The following is a 23,452-nucleotide window of genomic DNA, read 5'->3' on the forward strand; positions in this document are numbered from 1 at the left end:
TGACTCCGCTCCCTCTCTCCTACATTCAAACATGGCGAAACTCTTTGCCATTATACCACCACCGTCACCCTCACCTTTCTCCAGTCCATCGCTGTCATCACCACCATCGCCATCACCATCTTCGCCACCATCGTCACCGTTATCTCCGGTAGCGTGATGACCCGCGAGGATGGAGAAGTTGTCGGCGAGCCTGTCGGAGATCACTTGGAGCCCGTTGGCGCTGCCGCTGGACGCGGTGGTCAGCAAGTTCCGTCTGCCCACTCTGGTCCGCCTGGCCCACGGTAAGAGACATAAACCTGCTTCACTGGGTGATTTTACCTCCGACACGACCATAAGAAACTTTTTACACTTTTTTTGTTGTTGAATTCTTTTGCCAACTGTTGTTAGTTAACGCTGAGGCTCCTTATCACTACAATTATCGTAACCGTGACGCTAGTGAAGAAAAATGATGACGAGTAATGAAGAAAAGGGTGAAAATATAAATAAAGTGTGTTTGTGGGAAGCTTTAGAGTATAACGTTCGGTGGGGTTTAAAACAAGTGTCCAAATTTAATGGAGAACGTGTGAAGTGCTTTAATGGCATCAAGGTCGGCAGAAAAAAAATACCTTTTCCGGTTTTAACTTTCAAAATAAATGTTCACATTCGTCAGCGCGTTTAGTAAGAGGGAAAACTTGAAATGCAAAAAACTGTAAGCAGCTAACTTGAGCAAAACCAACAAATCTATGAGCACAACGAATTGAATTACTCTTTAATTTAGGCAGATGTTTTGTATAGATGAGTGCAATAGAGCAGATTAAAATAAATGAATTTAAAAGAAAAACATTGGCTTTTAAATAAAAACAGTATAAATAAAAAAATGTGTTTTACTGGTCTGCTAATATTAAAATGCGATTACAGTAAACTTCTCTAAACTTAAGGCACTACAGATTAGTAGAGGATATATTACATGCTCAACATACGCTTTCATTTACATGTCCAGTATATTATATCTTTGTTACGTTGCTCATGTCTATGTCACAAAAATAAATAAATAAGTACATACATCAATGGTAATACGGGATTAAGAGTTAATAGGTTTTATTGTTGATCCCAGTCGCCAGTGCCAGGTTCTTGCTCTTACTTTGAAACCAATCTGATGGTGTTTCCGTTAATATTTTAGTTCAGACTGGCCACCTTGATACACCCGCTGCACCCGTGCCGCACTAGTTCACTGACACGGGCAAGACGCGTTTTAACGTTAGTGTCAAGTTTTCTATTAATTTCTCATGTTTTTCGTTGCCAGCGTGATCCTTCACGTTCACCTTCACCAGATTCGGTGTCTTTAATTTGGAAACGGGCGACGGGTGTCGTGGCCAAAGTTGTTCCAGTCTCAGCGAGGCCTGGAAAGCAACAAAGTATCTGTTGTGCTGTTGAAGTGCTGCTCAATTCTATTCATATGCAAATGCTGTAATCTGTCGGCGAATGTAGTGAATACTAACGAGAAGCAACTCTGGAGAAGAAAAAACCCCTCCAAGTTTCCCCGCTGCACAAAAGCGCGCACCCGAAGCCGTGTCACAGTCCCGGAAAAATTACTCACCTTACTCCCGGCAGCGCGCCTGAACATCGCATAGAGAGACCTCCCGTAGGTGTTTATTAACTGCACTGTAGTTACCCCACTCGTGATGCCTCCTTTTTTGCATATCCAGCCAGCCCAGATGGTAGTTAGTTATTTACAGCAGGGCATGATGACAGCTCCGTTTCAGGGCAGCGTCAACAAACAACTACAGTGTTTATCCATATGGTGTGTGTGTGTGTGTGTGTGTGTGTGTGTGTGTGTGTGTGTGTGTGTGTGTGTGCGTGTGTGTGTTCTCCGGCAAGAGTGGGTAAAGATGTAATTGAGTGTGATGGGCTGCAATATGAACGCTGCAGACTGCAAATTAAATAGCCACCCAACTGACTGCATTGAGGCTACACAAGGAAAGTTTTCAACCTGTCTGACTCCCTTAGAATATATCAGAGTGGTTAGTAGTGGAAGTGTTTGTGGGGTTTGTCTCAGAACCTAGAAAAAAATAAATGGGTATAACACTTCTCCTAAATTGAAAGGAAACTTCAAAAAGGCATTTATCACAGACCCTTTCAAAGCTCCCTCCCAACTAAAGAAATACCTAGGTGCAAAAATCAAAGTTTAAAACAAAACAGTGGCCCAAACATTGAGGTTTTGAACAGGGAGAAATGTTAAGATAACAGAGAATTACTACATCCTCAGGCAAGAGCGATATAAGACATACTAACATCACAGTTTAGTACGAAGCATTGAATTGGAATGAGCAAAACTTCCTGAAGAAAGCTAACATTGTTTCAGTAGATAATGTGCTTTATTTCTTCCAAGTATCCTTTTCTGTGTTTATAGTCAGCCATCTAGCAACATGATTGTTTGACTCAAAGGCTTGGGAGTAACATTGTGTTGCGTGATTGAATTGTACTGCTGTGCTATCAGCAGAAATCAATGCCACTGTGCTACACAGCTCTTGTGAAAGCCGGACTGCCCTGTTTGTGTGTTTGTGTATGGGGGCTGTGTAATTGTAGGTTGCCAGTTGCATAGCAGGGTCCTGATGAGTAGGTTAGCGGGGGGTGATCCATCACTGATTGTGGTAATTATGTGTGCTTTTTACGAGGGTGTTTTAATGTTTTCCACTGCTGAGTTGCTAAGTGTGACCTTAGAATTGAGAAACCTGAGACTTGCACACTATTTGCCTATTCCTTTCTGAGTGTGTGTTTGTTTGCTGCAGGTGAATGTGTGGAGGGTCTGTCAGAGGACGATGTGGTGCTCTTACACTCCTGCCGTCAGTGGACCACAGTGACGGCCCACAGCTTAGAGGAGGGTCACTATGTAATTGGTCCCAAAATTGACATCCCTCTGCAGTATCAGGGTGAGCATGCATCTGCACATACACTTTGCTTTTATACATCAGCGGGGAGAAAACCTTTGTCCTAAATATATAGATTTTCCCTAAAATGTTCATTTGCTGCAGGAGTAAAAAACAGGTCAAGAATTTCTACAGGATTCTTTTTCTCTGAAAGCATCTACAAACAAAATAGCTGTGGATCAATAAGCTGAAAGTTCAATATGTTATTTTCTTTGTGTTGTTCCTTCAAATCTTATAATACCATTTAATTAAAGTGTTAAGATTTAATTAAGCTTAATATACAGTACTGTGCAAAAGTCTTGAGTCTCGAGTCCTATTTTAACTTTCTTCTCATCTTTTAAAGTTGTCTTGAGCAGTAGTTCTTCAGGCTGTCTGAAGATTTTTCAAAGCTTTTCTTTGGAAATTGGCTGTTTTTCACTCATTGTCAGTCTCTTCCTTGTAGCTGGCTATTTCCTGAGAATTCTTTTGATTGTTAAGCCACTTAACACTGACCTATGAATCATTCAAAGATCAAAAGGCACCTCAACTCCACGAATGGACCAGTGTTGTGTCTACACATAACAGACAACTTAGCAAAGAACCAAAGCAGCCTGTCACCAAAATGCATTATTTGTTACAGTTTCTTCAGTTATATCTATGCAAAATTCTACAGATAACACATTTTGAGAGATATAAAATAGCAATTTTGCACTAAAAAGGTTATTTTCAAAGTACTGCTAGCTGAAAATTTGGCATATCACAGCATGGTGTGTACAGGCAAGAAAAATTATAGCAGATGAACCACACCTGAAAGTCATGTCCATGAGAAATAGGAAACAAATCTAGCAAACACCTGACTTGGGACCTGAGATGTGCATCTGCACAGTCTACTGTTTGCTGAGGCCTCATCAGAAATGGTCTCAATGGAAGGGTGGCGGTCAAGAAGCCATTCTTAGAAGGGAAACAGGGAGAAAAGGTTAAGAAAAGAACTGGACTAAAAATCAGTGGCAACAGATCTTATGGAGTGACGAATCCAAACTTGTGGAGAGTGGAGGAGGTCAGGAGCAAGCAACAAAGATTGTCTAGAACCATCTGTAAAACATGATGTCTCTGTCCTGGTTTTGGGCTGCATTTCAGTCCGTGTTGTTCAGCATCTTGTCAAAATTGACGGAATCATGAATGCAGAAAAGCACAATCAGATTTTGAGCCACCGTGCAATACCATCTGCAAAGCATCCGATTGGCAACAGCTTCATTTTTCAGCATGATAGTATTTACAAACACATTATTGCCAACCAAGTAAAAACATACCTGTATTTAAAAAAAAAGACCAGTGTCTCAAGACTTTTGCGCAATACTCACTATGACTGCATCCTGTGTTTGACACAACACAGTTTGCCAGCATGCTCTAGGGATAAATTGTGCAGCTGTATTTCTACTTAAGAACAGCTTCAAGCACAGTGCTCAGTAGTTTTTTTCCTACATCTATCAAGAAATAAAAAAGTTTCACATAATTGTCATAAACGAACTGAATTTATATTAATAACGACCCTCCCCAACTCCTCCCTCCAGGGTTGATTGGAAACTTCCCTTCTTTGTGTGTTATGTCAGTAAAAACCACTCCTTATTAATGTGAGGTAATTCATAATTAATAATAGAATTGCTGATGCTCCAGTTCATTCAGGAGAGTTCACACTCTTGTTCAAGAAAATGAAAACACCTTGAAACACACAAACCTTCCCCTGACCCTGTTAGTACCAGTAGAAATGTTAGCGGACATCCTACACTTTCCAATCTATTCCAGTAATTCTGTCAGTTTTCTGCTAAGTAATAAAAAAATAACACAATAATCTGGAGCCATTAATTTAACTTTTATTCTTCAAATCTATCAGAGTACCTCTAAACGAATTACAAACTAAAATAATCAGTTATTTAATTTATACTGGGTCTTGGTGTAGTCAAGCTATTCTTAGCTCCTCCCCATTTCAAAACAACTTTTATCTGATTGGTTGTCCCTCACAAACAGAATGTTTAAAAGAGAGATGTGCGGGGGTCATCTTTTGACATTCAGAGCCTTGTGCCTGAGGTGGCCATATTATGGACATCCATGCACTCTGATATTATACAGATCCAAAAGTTGAAATACTCTAAACAAGTTTACTTAAACCAGAGATTTCGTCCCTCATTATGCAGTATAAAACTTTTCCTATCCTTAATATGATCATCTGCCATTGTAACAGACAGGGAATGAATAAAAGCATAATAGAATCTCTTTGCGGAGGAGTTGCGTACTTTAAACTCTTAATGTACAGATGAGCACATCTTCTACTACCACCTTCATTCACACATTCACTCGTGTACCATGTGACCTTGTCTGACTCCAGTTGTCCATTGACTCGCGTCTTCCTGCTGAATGAGTCTAGCCAGCATGACCTCACCGGAGCTCATCCCCACCATCCCATTGTTCCAACTCTCAACCCAGTCACATTATTCTCAGTGTAACTGGATCTTAATGCCTTCTCTCCATTGCTTCCTCCACTGATGGAGTGCTGATGTCACCTCACGCTACAACATTTGGCTGGGAGGGGGGAGTATGTTGAGATCATTCAGCATTTCATATCTGAAACACGTGACAGCTAGTATTTCCCAGAGATTAGAAACACAGAAAGTAATAAAATAGCAAATATATATATATTACCAAGTAGAATAAAGAATGCCCAATAAAGGTAACAACGATTCACTAGTTTGTTCAGTTTCTTTGTTTTTTAAACTTATTTTATTGGTTTAGTGTTGAGATTGGATTGAAAGCTATAAATTATAATACGCACAATAAAGGCAAGCTTTTGTTTTATTCTTATATTCATGAATGCTTATTAAAGATGGTGAAATATTTTAATTAATAAGGTCAGCTTAAGTCCTGTGAGCCAAAGAGCTCCGGCTTCAGACTCAGCTCAGGCTTTTTCTTTTCACTCTTGGCTCTGCATGATGTCATGGAGAGGGGATATCCTTCCTATAGTCATAACTAAGGAGGTGCAAGGCTCATTAAAGGATAACTGGGAATTACTTTGGACTGACTGTTTAAAGCTGCTCTAGTAAACTCCTAGATGTATAAATAAATAAATCTATGCAGAGTCGGAGATATGCAGATTTTTTTCAACTTAATGGCATTGTTCATTAGCATTGGTTATTTTTTCCAACGTTTCTGTTTATATCCGTTTTAATGTAGAACTTTTGGGGTGTTATCAGTATAAACAGGAAAGATCTGTATAGCCTCTTGTAAGCTCAAAAAGTGGTTAATATTAATGCCTAATTTCAGGATCTGGGAGAGTGAGTTGTTCTTTTATGTTCTCACTCCCAGCGGGTAACGGCCCTCAATTAATTGCTTGAATAATCAGAAGACAGTCTTTTATATGACTTGACTTTCACATTGTAGTCTTAGGCAGAGCTCTGACAAAAATCAACACACAACAAACAGACTGTATTGTCTGCTTCTCCCAGCCAGCTGTGACCCCCTATTTTTCTCTTTTCCTCTTGCAAGAATTGCACAAAGTAATGTTGCCCCTCTCTCTTCTTCACTACACTAAACACAGCAACAATGGACAAACTCAACCAAAGGTCCCTTGCTTACATTCAGTGGGTTTAGAGCCCTTGTTGTGGCCAGTCAGCTCATCCGTGCAGTTCAAACATAAAAGTTCTGGCCACGGAGAAAAGCTGATTAAAACATGCTGTGTGCTTCCAAGATTTAATTAAAAAGGAGTATCTGTCCAGCTTTAAAGATAGAAGGCTGCAGCTCCATAATTCTTTTAGTGACCTATTCTGGCTGTAATCCTTGACTTTACTTGTGTTGTTTTGTTTGTTTGTTTGCAATAAATATAGTTGTTTCTTATTTGTGTCTAATCAGTTTGCAATCGTGAAAAAGTGTGTTCGTAATCAAAGAGTGGTTTTTTATGTGATGAAATCAAATAGGAGACCCTGAAGCAAATCATCAGCCTGACATCCTCTTTACTTAATGATGCATTCCAACAGATCCGAAAAAGACGCATTTACATGAACGCATCCTTTTAGCACTACTTTTGTGTCCCTTTAAATATGTTAGATGAGTTGCTTTGGAATCACAGGCCATCGTCTGTGATGAGCTAATGTCTGTGTGATGACTTCATACAGGAAGTCTAAAGAAGCGTAGGATGAGTGCAATATAGGTTTCCCCGTGGGGATGGACAACAGGATGCCTCCCTCCTTCTTCTCCTCCCTGCTTGTCTGCATCCTCGTCTACCCATCACTGAGAGGCTGGGATGACAGAGGACAGAAAAGCTGAATGATCACTTATCATGAATGGGATTAAGGGAAGCAACTGAGGCTGCAACCACCCTTGTAAGGTGGACCCAGTGGCCAAAAGCCTTATGTGGAAGCCTTTACAAATACCAGCCTGCTTTATCATATAGCAAGAGCAGCTTTTTAATATGACGTCACATCTGTGTTCTGTTGCCTATCAGCGACATTTGGAATCTCACTTTTGACTAAATATACATTTCCAGAATTGAGCAGGGCTTTGTTTAGGTTGGTGGTAAACCTTGTTTTATTTCCAACTCCTACTCTTTGAGGGGGTGGTGGGTTGTGTTGAAAAGTGGGATTTTGCTGGTATTGTTAGGTGGGTGGAAGCTCCTTATCCTAGGGGCTCATTTTGAATTGGAAAGTGGGGGGTGGAAGAAAAAGAGAATGAGAGAGCTTCTGGCGTAGATGATGGTGGAGTTTGGTATTCTACTCTGTCTACCAGACAAAAAAACCCAAAAAACCCCCCAAAAAACTTCTCTTGTTCATTCAAACTCTGACTCTGTGAAAAGAAGGAGGATCCTCGAAAGGATGTAGTCGTTCCATTGCAGTCTGATAAACTGGCCAACAGGAGCAAAGCATTTAAAATGTCCTTTGAACAATGTCGGTTTGGTTTACGGGCTGTTAAATGACTCTTTTCAATGTTGAAAAGAGGCAAAAAGGCAAAAAAAAAATATTTACAGCTTCAACAGCACAAAACTTAAGTTCAGGAGGGTGAAAGATTTACAGACGAGGGGATGAGCAAGGGACAGAAAGAGTCAAAGAGAGAGAGGGATGAGTTTGTGTGTGTGCGTGACAGTGTATGTGTAAGTGTCTCCATGGTGATGTGTCTCTGCTCTGCGTGAGAATGGGGGTCCTTTATTTGTTACTGTGGCAACCCAGTCGGCTGTCGATTGGGAAAGAGCTGGTGCCAGGTCATAGGTCACCGAGGTGTCTTTATATTCCTCTGCTGCAGATGTGTGTGCTTTTATAGTGAAACTATAAGCAGCCGAAAAGGAACTTTTCACCCGCTCTTTTTCCCCGCCTCTGGCTTTTTCCTAACTCGCTCTCCCCTTCCACTCTTCTCTTCCTACCTCTTTTCACTGTTTCTCTTCTCCCATCTCTCAACATAATCTTCTTCTGTCCTCTCTCTCATTTCCTTTGCCACTCTTCACCCCTTTCTTTCCTCCTGTATCACACCGATCTTCTCTATAGGCAAATTCAAGTTGCTGGATGAAGACCGGGACGTCAGGGATCCAGTCCAGTATTTCTCTAGTGTGGAGGAGGTTGCTGGTGCCTTTCCAGACCGAGTTTTTGTCATGGAGACGATCACTTTCAGTGTCAAAGTAAGGCACGCCTATAATGAATTTCCACTTCAGCTTTGCCCTATTTACCACCACAGCAAAAACGTGTTTGAAAGAAAGCGAACAGACACTGAATAGACAATAAAGACAGCTTTAATGAAATCTAAACAGCATTAAGATTTGGTCAAAACTGAAAGGTGAAAAGCCTTCTTCTAAGGTGTTTGAAAAGTGAAGGGACACTCTTCCTTCTCAACATTTCTGCAACCTCCTCAGACTGTGCACTCGAAGTGGATGCTTGAAGTGTGGCTGTCTGATCACAGTCATTTCATATCTAAATATGTTATAACAAATGAAAAAACAAAGGCAAGGATGTTTGTATTACTGAAACAAAAACTAGGTGTAAAACATGAAATGGTGGGTGAAATCTAGTTGCATTGAAGTTTTCCATAATAGCCTCAAAAGAGGACTTTTCACTTTTGTTTAACCAAATTTAGATATAGACTTCTTTTTTCGAGGCCATGATTGGCTGACGAGAATTTGGTCCAAAAAAAAAGGTCCATGGATGGGGAGTGGCTTTTAACTACAGGTAGTTAACTAACCACAACAGTACTTTTATAGTAATTAATCCCTGAGTCATGCAATATCTTATACACATATACATCCATGTCTGTGTTGCAGGTTGTTTCAGGGGAATTTAGTGAAGACAGTGAGCCCTACAGTTTCACTCTGCAGGCTGGAGATGAGCTGTCGCTCATGGGGAAAGCAGAGCTTCTCTGTGCCACTCCCTCAAAGGAAAAGACGGGACTGAGCGCGCTTCTTAGACGACTAGGAAAGACTCCCAGAAGTAAGTCAGGCTGAACTATTGAGCTGTAAAGTTATGAAGCGCCGTTTCAGTTGTAGAACATGCACACGAGAACGAGGAAAACAAAAGCACTGGCAGAACTGAAGGTTGCTGAAGTTCATTCCTTTTTTTTTTTTTTGAAGAATACCAGTCAGCCGCAACATTTAAGCCTCCTGCCTAATATTGTTTAGGTGTCCTTCATGCCGCAAAAGACAGCTTTGACCTGTCGCAGCATGGACACAGGTTCCCTGGGGCTGTTCGTTGGCAGAAGATCATATGGGTCCTGTGGATTGCAGGGTAGGGCCTTGATGAGTCCTGCGGATTGGGAGTCCAGACCCGGCAGTGAACACATTGGACTCTTTGTGTGGTCCTAGAGCCATTCTCGAGCATTTTTTACAGCGTGGCTGGGCACATTGTCCTGCTAGTGGAGGTCACTTGTGTTGAAGATATCCTGTTGCTATTGGTGGGTGGGAGGGGGTGGTATTTGGCGCATGTGAAAATAACTTTCAGAACCCAGAGTTTCCCAGCAGAACATTGCGCTGTAACAAGAAGATCAAAGGTATTCACTTCACATTGAAATCTGTGGATTTGTGGTTCAAACATAGACATTTTTGAAAAAGTTAAAATTGTATTATTGTTGTGTTAGGACTGATCCACCCGTGAACTCCTAAATATCTTCTTTGTCTCTTCAGGTAAAACGCCCTGCCTGGTCTGCATGAACCATCGCACCAATCAAAGTGTCAGTTTGCCCTTTGGCTGCCGTGGACGCTTCTGCACACGCTCTCCACTGGAGCAAGGCATGCTGGGGGGGGAGCACACGGTGCGCAGCATCATCGAGAGAGTCCGCCTCCCCGTCAACGTGTCTGTGCCGTCGAGGCCGCCACGAAACCCCTACGACCGTCACGCAGTACGAGAGGGCCACCGCTACAAGCTGCTCAACATAGTCAGCAAGACGGTGGTGCTCTGCATGGTTCTCCGCCATCAGGAAGTCTCCCCCTCCCACTTTTTGTTGCTGCGTTGCATGCCCCGGTTTAATGTGGCCGAGGCCTCCGTGCACAAAGCAGCATTGGAGAGCCTTCTTCTGCGACATGCATTTGACCCAGATGCCTACTCTCGTGCTGTTAGAGAAACTCGGCCAGAATTGGAGTGTATGACTGAGGAGTGTGTGAGCCCACGGCGCTCTCGCGTGTGCGTGTCGAGCCAGGACTCATTGGCACCGGCACTGCAGCGTCTCTCAATGTGCGGGTATGTTGGTGGAGTCTCAGACAGCGTATCTCAGCGCTGCAGGGACTCCCTTGGAGAGCGGCTAGGGGAGGGGCCAGGTGAGGAGAGGGAGTATGTGACTCCTGAATGGACTGAGGGTGAAATGAGGACCGCTGAGGAAATCCCTTATGAGGAACTCTGGACCAATCAAAATGCAGAGGGCTTAGGAAAGGAGCCAAACCTCATATCCTTCCATTCATCTTCCTCACTGGATGGTTCTCTTGGTACCGTGGTGACAAGAGTGTCTACCCCGCCACCTGTACCTCCAAAATCTGATGCTGTGAGTTGCAGTCCTTGCCTCCCATCCATCTTCTCGTTCTTCAGTCTGTCATCCTTCTTATCTGTCCACAGTAGCATCCGGCTGTTAAAAGTCAGGATGGCTGCCTTGAATTATTCATACACAACAGCTCTTAAACCCCACTGATACACTCAACGCAAATACAAGCGCACACTGACTGTAATGCACACTGACTGGAAATGCTGCAATACACCACCCTTACTCTTATAGCACATACAGATATACATAGATAGATAGAGATACATAAGCTGGTCAGCCTCAACATAAAAACCACGTACACAGTGTTGTGTAAGCCTATTTGTGCTGCCAAAATGGCTCTAACCTGTTTCTCCATAGACATGGGATCCCTTAAGATGTCCTAGAACAAAGGTAGTGGATCCTCTGGGAATGTTCTGGCACATTACACAGCTCAGATTGGGATCTGTCATGTCTGGATAACCAGTCAGTGTCTTTGTATTTTTTCCATGTTCTCGAGGAGTTTTTGCAGTGTTTCGGGGAGGATTGTTCTTTTAGGAGAAACCACTATCATCAGTTCCACATTGCCATGGGAGCTGTTATTGACCTGGGTTGGTCGTACGTGTCTACTTATCTCCATCAATGTAAGGACCCAGGATTTCCAAGCAGAACTAGAGAGAATCAGTGCTGTCGTTCACTTCACTCATTAGTGGTTTTTAGGTTGTGGCTGATTATTTCTAATGAATTGAACCGAAAGCTAAAGCTATTAAGACTGCTGAAGCTTTTTAATGTGATTGCTATAAATCAGCACTACAACTCCTAGGAGAAATTTCTTAAACATATAGAGCATTTCAGTTTTTTAATATTATAAGGATTACTTGGATTATGGATTATTGTGTGAATTAACTTGCTGAGACCAGAAGAAAAAAATCTGTCTGAAAATAACCAAAGGAAATTAATTTCCACAGACTTGATTGGCATGGTTGTTTTAGTTTGCTCTTTTTAATATCATATGCAGCAAGGTCCTAACTTCAATAGCAGAGTGGTTATTCATCAGCTAAGCCCTAGTCTTTCCTAAGCTAGCATGTGTCATTGATTTTCTCTCTTTAAATAACATAGAAATTCAAAGATGTGTGACTAACACATTACCTTTACTGTAAATGGACTGATCATGCTTCCATGCATAGTCACCCCTTCAAGTTCCCATTTGGAGCCAGGAAATCTCCCATTAAAGTCTCATTGACTGGCTCCATCAGAGTTCCCAGGGTTTGGCTTGACATTGAGTTACAGAAAAGTCTGAGAAGGTCATACCTAGGAATTTTTTTTCTTCAGAAAATAAGCATTGCAGGTGATATATTGTTAGCTTTCTTTGTACATTTTTGTGAATTTGTGGTATTTTTTACTTTTGCTTTTGGTGAGACCAAATAACTGTTGTTCTACTGATTACAAATGAATTAATCACCTCTACTGTTTTCGCCTAAATGCTGCTGTACAGCAAAAATGCAGACTTGCCTTAAAATATTCCTTTTGTAGCGCATAATGAAATTTATAACGTGCATTACATGATGTATAATGAAATTTACTAGATTAATTTTAACACTCAAACTGGTGCAAGTCAGGCTTTATGTAGACTATAAAGGTTCTTTTTTAATATGGTAATGCATTTTCTGTACAGCTCTAGTGTTGACCTTAAAGCTGGGGGTCGACCAGCACTTCCATGAATTAAAACATCTCTTTTTTCTTGTCTTTTTAAAGAGGAAATGGTGTCCTATTGAAAACGATGTTGTTTTACCTACTGAGCTGTTTCACATTTCTAAGAGTCTTCCCAGGCAATGGTGTCCATGTGTAACTGTGTATGTTGTTTGTAAAGCGCACATTTTCATGCTTTTGTTTTGTTTAACTTTTTTTCCCTTTTAAAGTGAGGGCAGCGGAACAGAAAGGTTTGTGTGGGTGTTGACGTCTCCTCTGCAACTGGATTATACCCTGTCACACATAGCGTTCTCCTGATATTTAGCCTGCCAAGACACTGTGTGTGTGTGTGTGTGTGTGTGTGTGTGTGTGTGTGTGTGTGTGTGTGTGTGTGTGTATCTAGATGCTGCTACTGTGTGTAAGGACTTTGTTTGAGTTGTAAAGGTCACAAAGTTTGACATTTACTATGTGTTGCACGCACACACTTGCACAAAGCCTCCTGAGAAGTCTATTTTTAAGATTAACCTTTTTTTATTTGGCTGTTGTGTGTGTTATTGTTATGCTTATGTTTCTGTGTGTGTGGTTTGTGCTTGCAGGTGAGAGAGGAGTGTCGCTATTTGATCGCCCCTCCAGTTCCCCCTCGTTGCTCCAAAGGAGGCTCCATCTCCAGTCCAGCTCCCAGCCCTCCTGTTCCACCTCGCTTCCCCAAAACGTCCACCTCCCCGAGACCAAACATCTCCTTTTACTCCTCTGGACTACAGGACAGGTACAGTATAAAACACGTAATGTGTAAATCCTTATTTTGACATACTGGTATCATTTTAGAGAGGATTGAAAGCCTTTTCTGGTTTCACTGCTTGACATGATTGATTACACGAAAAGGGAGAGAATGAAGTTCCTCGAGTTCCAAACTACTGCAAGAGTCCAAATACTGTAGCTTCAAACAGAGCTACTGCAATGGCTGTTTCCAAATAAATTGCAATGAAAAATGTCCAAAAGATATGGATGTAGACACCCATTAGTTTGTGGACTTCTATTTTCAAGTCTCAAGTTTAGATTGTTTTTTCCTTAGTGCAACCCACCTGACGAGCAATAATATTTGTCTGATAAGTCACCAACATGCGGGGAAGTCTTTTTTTTTTTGGCTGCATTTTTCAGCTCTGAAAGGTTACTGCTTACAGATTTCCCGTTCTTGCCCTTTAAAGAAGATTATAAGGTATATGGAAAGAAAGTATGGGAAGGTTATCTAATCTGAACTGACAGAAGCACAGAAAGCAATGCCATTTTACAATATGAAGCTCCATATTGATTGTTTGCTTGTTCTATAAATAGACGATATATGGAATGATACATTTTTTATGAATTGACAGCAAGCTAAGGAGAATTTTTCAGCAGGTAGCTGCTGGAACTTGAAATATGGTCATTTAAATACTTTTGTAAATATGATATGTAGCTGATATGTAACATTTCCATTTTCTCTGTCTTGTCCCAGTTGCTCCCCCTCCCCCGATGCCTCCCTCTACTGTTACCCGTGCTCTTGGGGTGACTGCTCTGCCCCTAATCCTACTAGTCCTGAGCCTGTCTCTGGCATCCCTACAGACAACGCAGCCAATCCTCAGCCTGCACAAGCCACCTGGGCAGAGCCATGGGTGGATTCCTTCACTTCCTCTGGACTTCGACTCAGACCGCCACCCCCACAGAGTCGATTTGCTCCCTTTGGGGCGTTGAACCCCTTCAACCGCCAGTCCCCTTGTCCCTCGCCTGAGCCTGCTCCCAATTCCACAACAGATTCTTCCAGAGGCGCGGAGGGTGGTGGGACATCAACAGGAGTCCCTGAGGGGTTGTCCCCACTCCCTGACCCTACCTGGCGACCTCCCGCTGACCTGTCTGCTCTGTCATTGGAGGAAGTCTCAGCTTGCCTGCGGTTTATTGGCCTATCAGAGGCAGCGGTGTCCGTGTTCCAAAGGGAGCGAATCGATGGCAGCTTGCTGGTGCAGCTGACTGAAGATATCTTGTCACATGACTTCCACCTGAGCCGACTCCATGTGACCAAGATCACACAATTCATACAGGGCTGGAGGCCCAAAATCTAATATACACACTGTCCTGAGAATGTGCCTGTTGGCTGCTGAGCCTCCCTGAATGTGCCTTCCACTGTGACCAACTGGCTGCTGAGCCCAATGAATGAAACTGAAGGAAACAACGCCACACTGTGGTCAAACTGTAGAATTGACACTTGACTGGCTCTAATGCTCAAAGTCAGACTGACATGTTTCCTGTCTGAATCACAGTCTGGCACTACTTTACTAACAAATGGCTACAACAGAGAGCTCCAGGATAAAAGTGCCCTCTTTGGAACTTAAAGTCTGATTTAAACAATGTGTGGCGTTCACACCGTTCAACTTAGAATTTGATATGCAGGGGAAATTTCTATCATTTTACTTTAAATGAGATTTGATGAATGAACAGAATTTCAGCACTTTTTAGACACTTTATTTAGTCATCAATAGGTGTTAAATTAATTTCAAGACAAGGTAATTTAAGGAATTGTAACATTTTGACCCTATACAGGTCATTTAGACATCCTTCTTTATTCACTGAGTTTCAGTGGAATGTAATTGGCACAGATAAAGTGGGAGGTTGTTGTAAATTAAAACTACCTTCAAAAGAACAATGAGGAAAATATGAAAAATATCAGACCTCTGAGCAGTCATTGACAAAATTACTGAGGTTTTGGACTGATTTTTTTTTGGTACAGGTCAGTCTATGCTTCGGGAGGGATGATATTTTTATTAACAGTCCCTTTAAAGGTAACAATGAGTGTTATAGTAAAACTCAGAAATGGAGTTGTAAGAGTACCTCAGATTTCTCATCCACATAGATTGATCAAAGTCCTGCAATATCAGGAATTGTCACCACTCAGTTTCCTTGGAAAGCTAATATTTCTGCCACTACCTTTGCTGCCTTTTTCACCCACTGTTTTAGATCCATCTGTGAGTGCTTTGTTTCTGTTATAATCTCTTGTAACATCTGCAGATGACCTAAAATAAAGACAGAAAAGCAACAGCGAGAGAGACAGGGGAGAATTCTTCATTGAACTTGCTCCACCTGGCCGAGCATGAGGTTATCAGCACAAACCTCATCTTCAGATAGCAGACATTAGAAACTGATAATGAATGTAGTCGAATTTTGTAATAAGTTAACACAGCTACTCTTTGCTTTTCTACATAGCATAAAAAAGCCCAAGTTATTAAGTCTTGGACAGAACAGCTGTGAAGTTTGTTCAATGAATTAAAAAGAAACTCACATAAAAATGTATAATAAATAAACAAAAAAAAATTCTACCTAAAATCACTGAGTCAGAAAAATGATAATAAGCACAACACTTCAGTTTCTCTTCTTAGAGCATTAAAAATGAGATGTTTTTACTAGAGATGGACCGATCCGATATTACGTATCGGTATCGGTCCGATACTGACCTAAATTACTGGATCGGATATCGGAGAAAAATAAAAAATGTAATCCGATCCATTAAATATCACGAAAGCACCTCACAAAACTTGCAACAGGCCGTAACTCACCTCAGAACGTTAGCACGTCGGAGCAGTATGCATCACGTGATAGAGCGGCTGTGGCATGCGGGACCTGTCGGTGGTCTGTTTGAGCATTTGGAGCTTCGCTAGCAACCCGGCATTTCATCTCCGACAAAGTTATCCCCGAGAGAAGTAAAGCAAGTGTGTAAGTCCATCTCTGAATGTTTGTAAAGCATTCCTGCGTTAAGCTTAACGAGTGACTGCCTCTCGCTCTCCGGCTGCTACTTCAATCATGAAACTGCTTAATGATCAGCTGATCGGCTTTTCTGTCGCGAGTCCGTGTCTCTTGTTTGTTTTTGGCCCACTTTGCACCAGAAAGAGGAAACCAGCGGCTGAACAACAGCAGCACGTTTAAGCTTGATCAGCTGTTGTTAGAATGTATTTAATATTACTTTCTACTCGAGGATCTTTTTCTACGTAGCTGACGGCTGTAACTGTGCAGGGGCGCATCTAGCAAAGTTTAGCCAGGGGGGCCGATAAGGCATGAACAGGGAAAAGGGGGCACAAAGACATACTTTTCTTTCTTATTCTCATTTAAGATGTCTCGCTTTTAATTATTTAATATTTATCTGAATCTTACACCCAAAGTTTTAATCTGATGTAAAATGAATAGAAGTCAATTACTGTATATAGTGACTATTAAGTCTAATATATATACCCTAGTAAGCTATAGTACTTTTTCCTTTGGGAAGGTACCATCTGTGCAGTCTGCAATTTTGTTGAAGAAAGATGTTGAATCTATTTAATATTTCTTGAAAAATAATTGATTTCCGTGCATTTTTTTTTTTTTTTCACACTGCATCAAATTAAGGTTGATTACATCGATTAAGCATCATGAGGTGGAGCGTGAGGGGTGGTTCCCTATTTTTTATTTATTTATTTTTGTTGTTGCTGGGAGTTGGAACCCTATTAGTTAGGTTGCTTAATATTTATGCTAAGTACTCTTTAAAATACCAGAATAGGGAGGATGGTGTAGGTTTAAGTTTATTAGATTGATCAGTATTGCTGAACTATGAAATTTTTTTTTTTTTTTTTTTTGCATACAGGTATAACAGAATAGCTTTAGTGTAGTTGTTGTTTTAAACTTGAGTATGAACTTATACAAAATGCAGCAAGATATTTAAAAAACAGTTTTGTTGATTAAAAAACACTATATCGGATTCATATCGGTATCGGCAGATATCCAAATTTATGATATCGGTATCGGTATCGGACATAAAAAAGTGGTATCGTGCCATCTCTAGTTTTTACACCTTGGTATTCAGAAGTATTAATTCTTTGTAGCATAGATTCAACAAGGTGCTGGAAAATTTGGCTTACATTGACATGATTTGTTGACTACACATCTGTGATGCGAATCTCCTTTTTCACCACATGCCAAAAATGCCATCTGAGTACAGCAAACTCATTGGTGTGTTCAAAAACCACAGTTTGAAGTTTTTATCCTGTTGGAATTAGCCATCAGATTAATACACTGTGCCCATAAAGGCATAGACATGGTCAGCAATGTTGCTATTAAGGTTATCCCCTACACCATTACACCACCAGCAGGAGCCTGAGAAGTTGTTATGAGCCAGGATAGATTCATGCTTTCATGTTTATGCAAATTCTGACCCTGCCATCTGAATGTCACAGCAGAAATTGAGATTCAGGCAGAGTTTTTTCAGTCTTTTGTTATCCAATTTTGGTGAGCCCATATAAACTGTAGCCTGAGTTTCATTTTAGCTGACACCTACTGCTGTAGCCCATCTGCTTAAATGTTCGACTTGTTGTGCATTCAGGGGTTTTCTTCTGTGTACTTTGGTTGTAATGAGTTGTTACATGAGTTATTGTTGGTTTCCTGTCAGCTTGAAGCATTCTGGTTGTTCTCGGACCTCTGGCACCAAACAAGGCAACTGCTGCTTAGTAGATATTTTCCCTTTAAAAAAAACAACACTACTCTGTAAATCCTAGAGATGGTTGTGTGGCAAAAATCCCAATAGATCAGTTTCTGAAATACCCAAACCAGCCCATCTGGCACCAACAATCATGCCACATTTAGAGTCACTTTAATCATCTTCCTTCCATATTCTGATGCTCAATTTAAAGTTCAGGAGGTCATCTTTGCTATGTTTACATGCATAAATACACTAAGTTGCTGTCATGTGGTTGACTAGATATTTGTGTTACTGAGCCGTTGAACAAATCTGCTAATGTACAAATCTGCTGAGAGAGGGGCAGATGCCCCCCGGCCCCAAACTAGATCTCTGCTCTTACCTGTGTGTTCTATTTGAGGGGTGTATCCTGAGGACAGTATTGTAATATAACTGGCTACACTGAGGGCAATCACAAAGCAAGATCATCCAAATGATCCAAATAACTGACAATGCAATTTATGTTGTTGTGAATCACTACCTGTAATTTTTTTTACTATTATCCCCAGATTTGATGGGTTTCAGCCAGGGCAAAAGCTGAAGTAAAGTTTCACTCTGATCTACTACACTCATGTAATACTGATCTACTCTGCAATCTTGTAACTACAAAGCCACTGAAGAAATAAAGGAGAGATCAAAAAAATAAACCGAATGACACCTGATGTTTTAATGCAACCTTCACTTTTTATTTTGGTTGTTGGGAGTTTGAGTTAACACTGGTGCCAGATAGAATCCAGATAGCTGCAACATCTGGGCTTCATTTGGTCATGTTGCGGGCCAAAATGGGTTATGGCTAATTTAGCATAGGTCAGGGGAGGTTGGACACATTACCACAATTTGTATAAAAAAATATAAATAAATTAAAAGAAAGAAAACACCCCAAAAAGATGAAAAAAAAAAAAGTTTGGTGGTCACACCCACTTGAGCCATAACACATAATACATGAAAGTATCACTTTCTGATTATATAAATGATGTAAGCGGAAATCTGTAAAGCTGGTAGATAGTTATAATAGACCATTTGGTCTCCTAGAAATGTTGTTTGTAGTTATACAATTATTTTTTAATAGCAGCTTATTTTCATAAATGAGCTGTTACCTTATTCTGAAATCTTTCCTTGGATTATTTTAGGTTGATTCCTTTAGTTTGATCTTAGAAGACATATTTGCTGCTCTAACAGTTCAGACATACCAAAGGGGGGGACTACTAGTCCCTCTCTCAAAACGCTAAGTTGTTTTTAGTATTGAAGCAGGGAGGGGGATGATTGGTAAAACCTTTTGCTGGGGTCTTTGGTGTGGTCTAGTAGAAGCTGGCAGGGTGTAAACTGGTTTCCATAAACATCCTCAAAACGTTTCATGAGGCTCACAAGGCGCTCTGCACCAAATGTGTCAACAAATCTGAACGGACCTGATAAATGTAGGAATAACAAAAGGTCGATTAGCACCAACACAATCGATAACCATCAGTTTACTAATATAAATATCTAGTTCAAAAGTATACAAATGTTGGAGACATACCACTGTGCATGGGAGGAAACCCATATCCAAACACTGCTCCAATGTCTCCTTCTAGAGGGCTTTGTATTATTCCCTCCTGGAGACACATTAACGACTCGTTTATGCAGCGAGACAGCAGCCGGTACTGCATGTCGTATTCTGAAGAACTGCAGCAAACACATAACTTCAGAGAGACAGATCAGAACAGGGCAATTAGTAGATCAGACGAGAGGCTGTTTTCTTACATTGCAGAGGGAGCAGTCACTTGATGGTTCTTGAGAATTTCTTCTACTTCAGGATTCACACTCTTAGTCTTTCCATAGAGAAAGAATCCTTTTCCAGATTTACAACCTATAATTTAAAAATAAAGCATTAGAATCGTGTTTGTGTGAATGGTAAGCTGATCCTCAAACGTGTTCCTCAGTCTTAGAAACCTGTGCCCTTACAGGGTTAGATTTTAGAAATCAGGTAGCAAGATAAATCCATTTTTGATTATATTAAAGTCACCATTTTAGGGTAACAGTTCCTGTTATAGAAAAATTCATCTCAATGATATTCTTAACCCTTAATATTTAAACTAAGTCTGCCCTAAGACAGCTGGGATAGGCTCCAGCCCAAGAAGTCATAAATTGGAACACACTTCAGCATCATCTCCTTAGCTAAGGCAGAACACAAACATCACTTTTATCAGCAGTTAACAAATGTGTCCATTGTAACCTCTCTTTCTTCTTAGGAGTTCATGGTAGAGTCCATTTGACTTTTCTGAATGTAAAACTGATGTAGGTAGACGATGTCTGACTTTACATTTGACCACTCAAAATGCAATTCATTTAAAAAAAATTTAATGTCTTTGATATGCTGCTTTAAGGTGGTGATGAGTCTCAAAGCGAAGTCAGAGAACAGAATGAAAATCCATAAAAGAATCAAATCAAATAGTAAAAATCAGTAATATCACTAATGCAATCGGAATCGCTAAATTCTCATCAATTCCAATACTTAGGCATGAGTGCGTGACAAATTAGTAGTGAGTGATAATGCCCCTATTTTAATGTGAAATGTTTTAACCTTTGAGGCCTTTTTCCAACATGGTCTTGACAATCTCCAGGCTTCCTCCTTCATAACGGGAACCGAAGGCTTTGCACAGCATCTAAATCCAACAATAAACACAGAATACAAAATCCCATCTGTCCCAAAAATCTAAATCAACAAAGTAAGTGAAAGATTACCTCTGAAATATGTAATCCTATGTCAACACCGACTTCATCAGTGACTGCGAAAGGTCCGACATTAAAACCAAAGCTTGTTGCCAGGAAATCGCTTTTTGTTGCGGTCACACCTTCCTGTGGAACAAAATGTGGGTTATTTTAAAGCAAATGTAAAAAGATAAAAATAAATGCTTTAAATAATTACTGGGACCTGATGCTCAACCATTTCTTTAGCAGGGAAAAATTGGCAACACTATTATTTCTCCAAGTCTTTGATTACCTGAAGAAGTCTCAGAGACTCCATAAGCAAGCAACCCATGCAGCGCGTGGTGTAAAAGCCCGGACCATCCTGTAGTTCAGTGGGTTTCGAGGCAGAAAGAGAGCAACACAAGATGGAGACATGCACCAAGATATAATAGAACAATGAGCAAAATGACTAAGATGAAAATAAGATTCACATAGGCTGAAATACTGACTGAAGAACACTTTCAGAGTTGCCATCACCTTGACAGTGACGACAATCTTTCCCTGTTTCAGGGCCACGCTGACAGCAGCAGCCAGCGTGTCCTTAGATGTCTTATCTGTGGTGACAATCTCCACCAGTTGCATCTTGTCCACTGGGGAGAAATAGTGTATGCCAATCACCTGCACAGGCACATATGCAAATTGGTCAAACATCACACAGGAAATAAAGATTCTTAATAATATGTTGAGAAGCCATTATTTTAAAGCCACGATAATAATCACCAAGAAAGTCAAGTGAAAATTAAGGTAGAACTCAACTGTGCAAGCATGAATCAACATTACACTTTTTTTAAATTACTGTAACACTGAAGATATGTTGAAAGTAAAAGTTTGGAGCATTTCTGACTTTTTCAGGGCGTTTGCTGGCAGCAGCGATGTCTCTGACGGGTAGAGCTGAGGTGTTGGTCGCAAATATGCAGTGTGGTGGGGTAACCTGGGCGGGAGGGGGAAGAGTACATTTCCTTATAACTTTAGCTATCTGGACATTATTCTGGAAAGTAGCAGTAGCAGCCAAGATAGCCATAGTCAGCTAGTGAATTCACATTCCACATGCCAGTGATTACTTAGTAATGCAAATAAGTCTTAGACAGAAAATAACTGTTAAACAGCTAATATAGCTATGCTAGAATAATAATGACATAATACTACCTGCATGCAACCAAAAGCTTCTCAAAAATGATTGAAACTCCAAACAAGAAAAGGAAAGCCTCATCTACATCAATCCCACTAAGTTCTTTAACAGTTACTTTGGGTTGGCCTGAGAATTTTCTCAAGTTAAAACCTAAATTAAGGCGAGATTTCTCCAAACAGGTTAGTTCTGCACCAGTTCTTGCTCAAAGTAATTTAGAAGTTCTTAGATGCCCATTTATTGTAATACATTTTCAATGCCAATTTAACCACCTCTAACTAAAACAGTTAAAGACAGAGTAGTTCAAGCAAAACTGCACTCACTGCCTCCACCTCCTTGAGGACTTTATGTTTAATGTTGAGGTCTTCAAACACAGCCTCTATCACCATGTCAGCAGACTCAAAACCAGAGTAATCCGTCTGAATCGACAGATTAGACATAATGGCGTCACGCTCAAATGATATCATGGCTTTCTTCTTCACCCTGGTGTCGAAACTGAAGATCAAGAACATTTTGAGGAGAAAAAAACCCCCCCCCCAAACAAACAAAAATACTTCAAACTGTAAAGCCACTTTTATTTTTCAATAAATAAAATAAATAAATAAATAAATAAATAAATAGTATAGAATGCGTTTATATTACCTTTTATAAACCTTTTCATATCCTTTGCTGATGGCATCCTCTGTGGTGTCCTTTAGGATGCTGGTGAGGCCTTTATCTACAGATACCTGTGCTATACCTGCTCCCATTAGCCCTGCACCCAGAATGGCCAGCTTTCTGTTGCAAACATTTTGTACAGGTGTCTTACTACTATCGCTGAGGCAACTGTATATAGACAGCAAATGTATATGGCAACATAAATCACCCCTGTTTACAGTTCTTACTTTACTTCCTTTTCTGGGGGACCAAATCGGTTCTTCTTACACAACAAACGACCATTGTGAAGTCCAATCAAAGCTTTGGATTCAGAAGTCATCACCAACTTACCAAAGCTCTATGAAGGGTTAAAAGCAACAAGAATTTAACAAATACAATTAGTCTCTTTAACAACAACAAATCCAAAAACTTGATTATAGAGTCATCAATGAAACCCACAAGCCTAAACTGTTAAGCAGCCCATTCTCATTCCCGGGACATCAATTAATGCCATTTTGTCAAAGCTCTTGGCATGACTCGTTTAGGCCTAAGGTGTTCATTGGTGATGGGGCTTTATGCACATACTTATGGCATTAGTGAGAGGAGTCTGTCACTCCACATTCATCATTTGATGAATGAGGAAGGTTCCTGTTGTAACCCAAACTCTGCTCTTTTCCCAACACTAACTACAGAGTGAAAAAACAAAACAGAAAAAACACCCAGCAAAACACAAAAGGTCACAATGGTCAAAATGCAGCACATGTATGACATCTACCAAAAGGCCAGGAGGATTTTTTTTAAAAATCCATCTGACTGAGAAAAAAAAAAAAATTCCTGTTAGTCCAACTCACCTGAGCTTCAGCCAAATAACCTGCGTTACTGCCGTGCTCTATGCCAGTTTTAACACACTGCACA

The 23,452-nt window shown here is 40.6% G+C and overlaps 2 protein-coding genes across 7 annotated transcripts in view; one reads left to right on the top strand and one right to left on the bottom strand.

Moving 5' to 3' along the window:
• Positions 1-18,744, top strand: garem2 (GRB2 associated regulator of MAPK1 subtype 2). Of its 3 annotated transcripts, XM_086264787.1 has the most exons (9): positions 1-281; positions 2,769-2,909; positions 8,408-8,538; positions 9,175-9,340; positions 10,030-10,880; positions 11,235-11,267; positions 11,377-11,497; positions 13,139-13,308; positions 14,035-14,216. In XM_086264787.1, the coding sequence occupies exons 1-9, from the start codon at positions 170-172 to the stop codon at positions 14,086-14,088; spliced, it is 1,779 nt and encodes a 592-aa protein (XP_086120913.1). In that variant the 5' UTR covers positions 1-169; the 3' UTR covers positions 14,089-14,216. The 3 variants fall into 3 exon arrangements, with proteins under 3 accessions (XP_086120913.1, XP_086120914.1, XP_086120912.1); XM_086264788.1 differs by lacking the exon at positions 11,235-11,267; XM_086264786.1 differs by lacking the exons at positions 11,235-11,267; positions 11,377-11,497 and having other exon boundaries at positions 14,035-18,744.
• hadhaa (hydroxyacyl-CoA dehydrogenase trifunctional multienzyme complex subunit alpha a) overlaps positions 18,710-23,452 on the bottom strand; it is a 10,794-nt gene continuing 6,051 nt past the window's right edge. For 3 of the 4 annotated variants that reach the window (XM_086264793.1, XM_086264792.1, XM_086264791.1), the window contains 12 exons: positions 23,389-23,445; positions 22,786-22,895; positions 22,544-22,678; positions 22,225-22,396; positions 21,620-21,706; positions 21,253-21,393; positions 21,029-21,097; positions 20,770-20,883; positions 20,609-20,690; positions 19,789-19,894; positions 19,565-19,710; positions 18,710-19,454 (listed from right to left, as the gene is read on the bottom strand). In XM_086264793.1, the coding sequence (XP_086120919.1) occupies positions 19,285-19,454; positions 19,565-19,710; positions 19,789-19,894; positions 20,609-20,690; positions 20,770-20,883; positions 21,029-21,097; positions 21,253-21,393; positions 21,620-21,706; positions 22,225-22,396; positions 22,544-22,678; positions 22,786-22,895; positions 23,389-23,445 (1,389 nt within the window). In that variant the 3' untranslated portion in view covers positions 18,710-19,284. The remainder of the gene's footprint in view (positions 19,455-19,564; positions 19,711-19,788; positions 19,895-20,608; positions 20,691-20,769; positions 20,884-21,028; positions 21,098-21,252; positions 21,394-21,619; positions 21,707-22,224; positions 22,397-22,543; positions 22,679-22,785; positions 22,896-23,388; positions 23,446-23,452) is intronic. The other variant, XM_086264790.1, reaches the window with a different exon arrangement.

The sequence above is a fragment of the Aulonocara sp. 'chitande type north' Nkhata Bay genome, linkage group LG15, assembly GCF_057382095.1.
Source record: "Aulonocara sp. 'chitande type north' Nkhata Bay isolate Kocher_YH1m ecotype deep benthic linkage group LG15, A_spYH_male_GT1.1, whole genome shotgun sequence".
In the NCBI taxonomy this organism is placed as follows: Eukaryota; Metazoa; Chordata; class Actinopteri; order Cichliformes; family Cichlidae; genus Aulonocara; species Aulonocara sp. 'chitande type north' Nkhata Bay.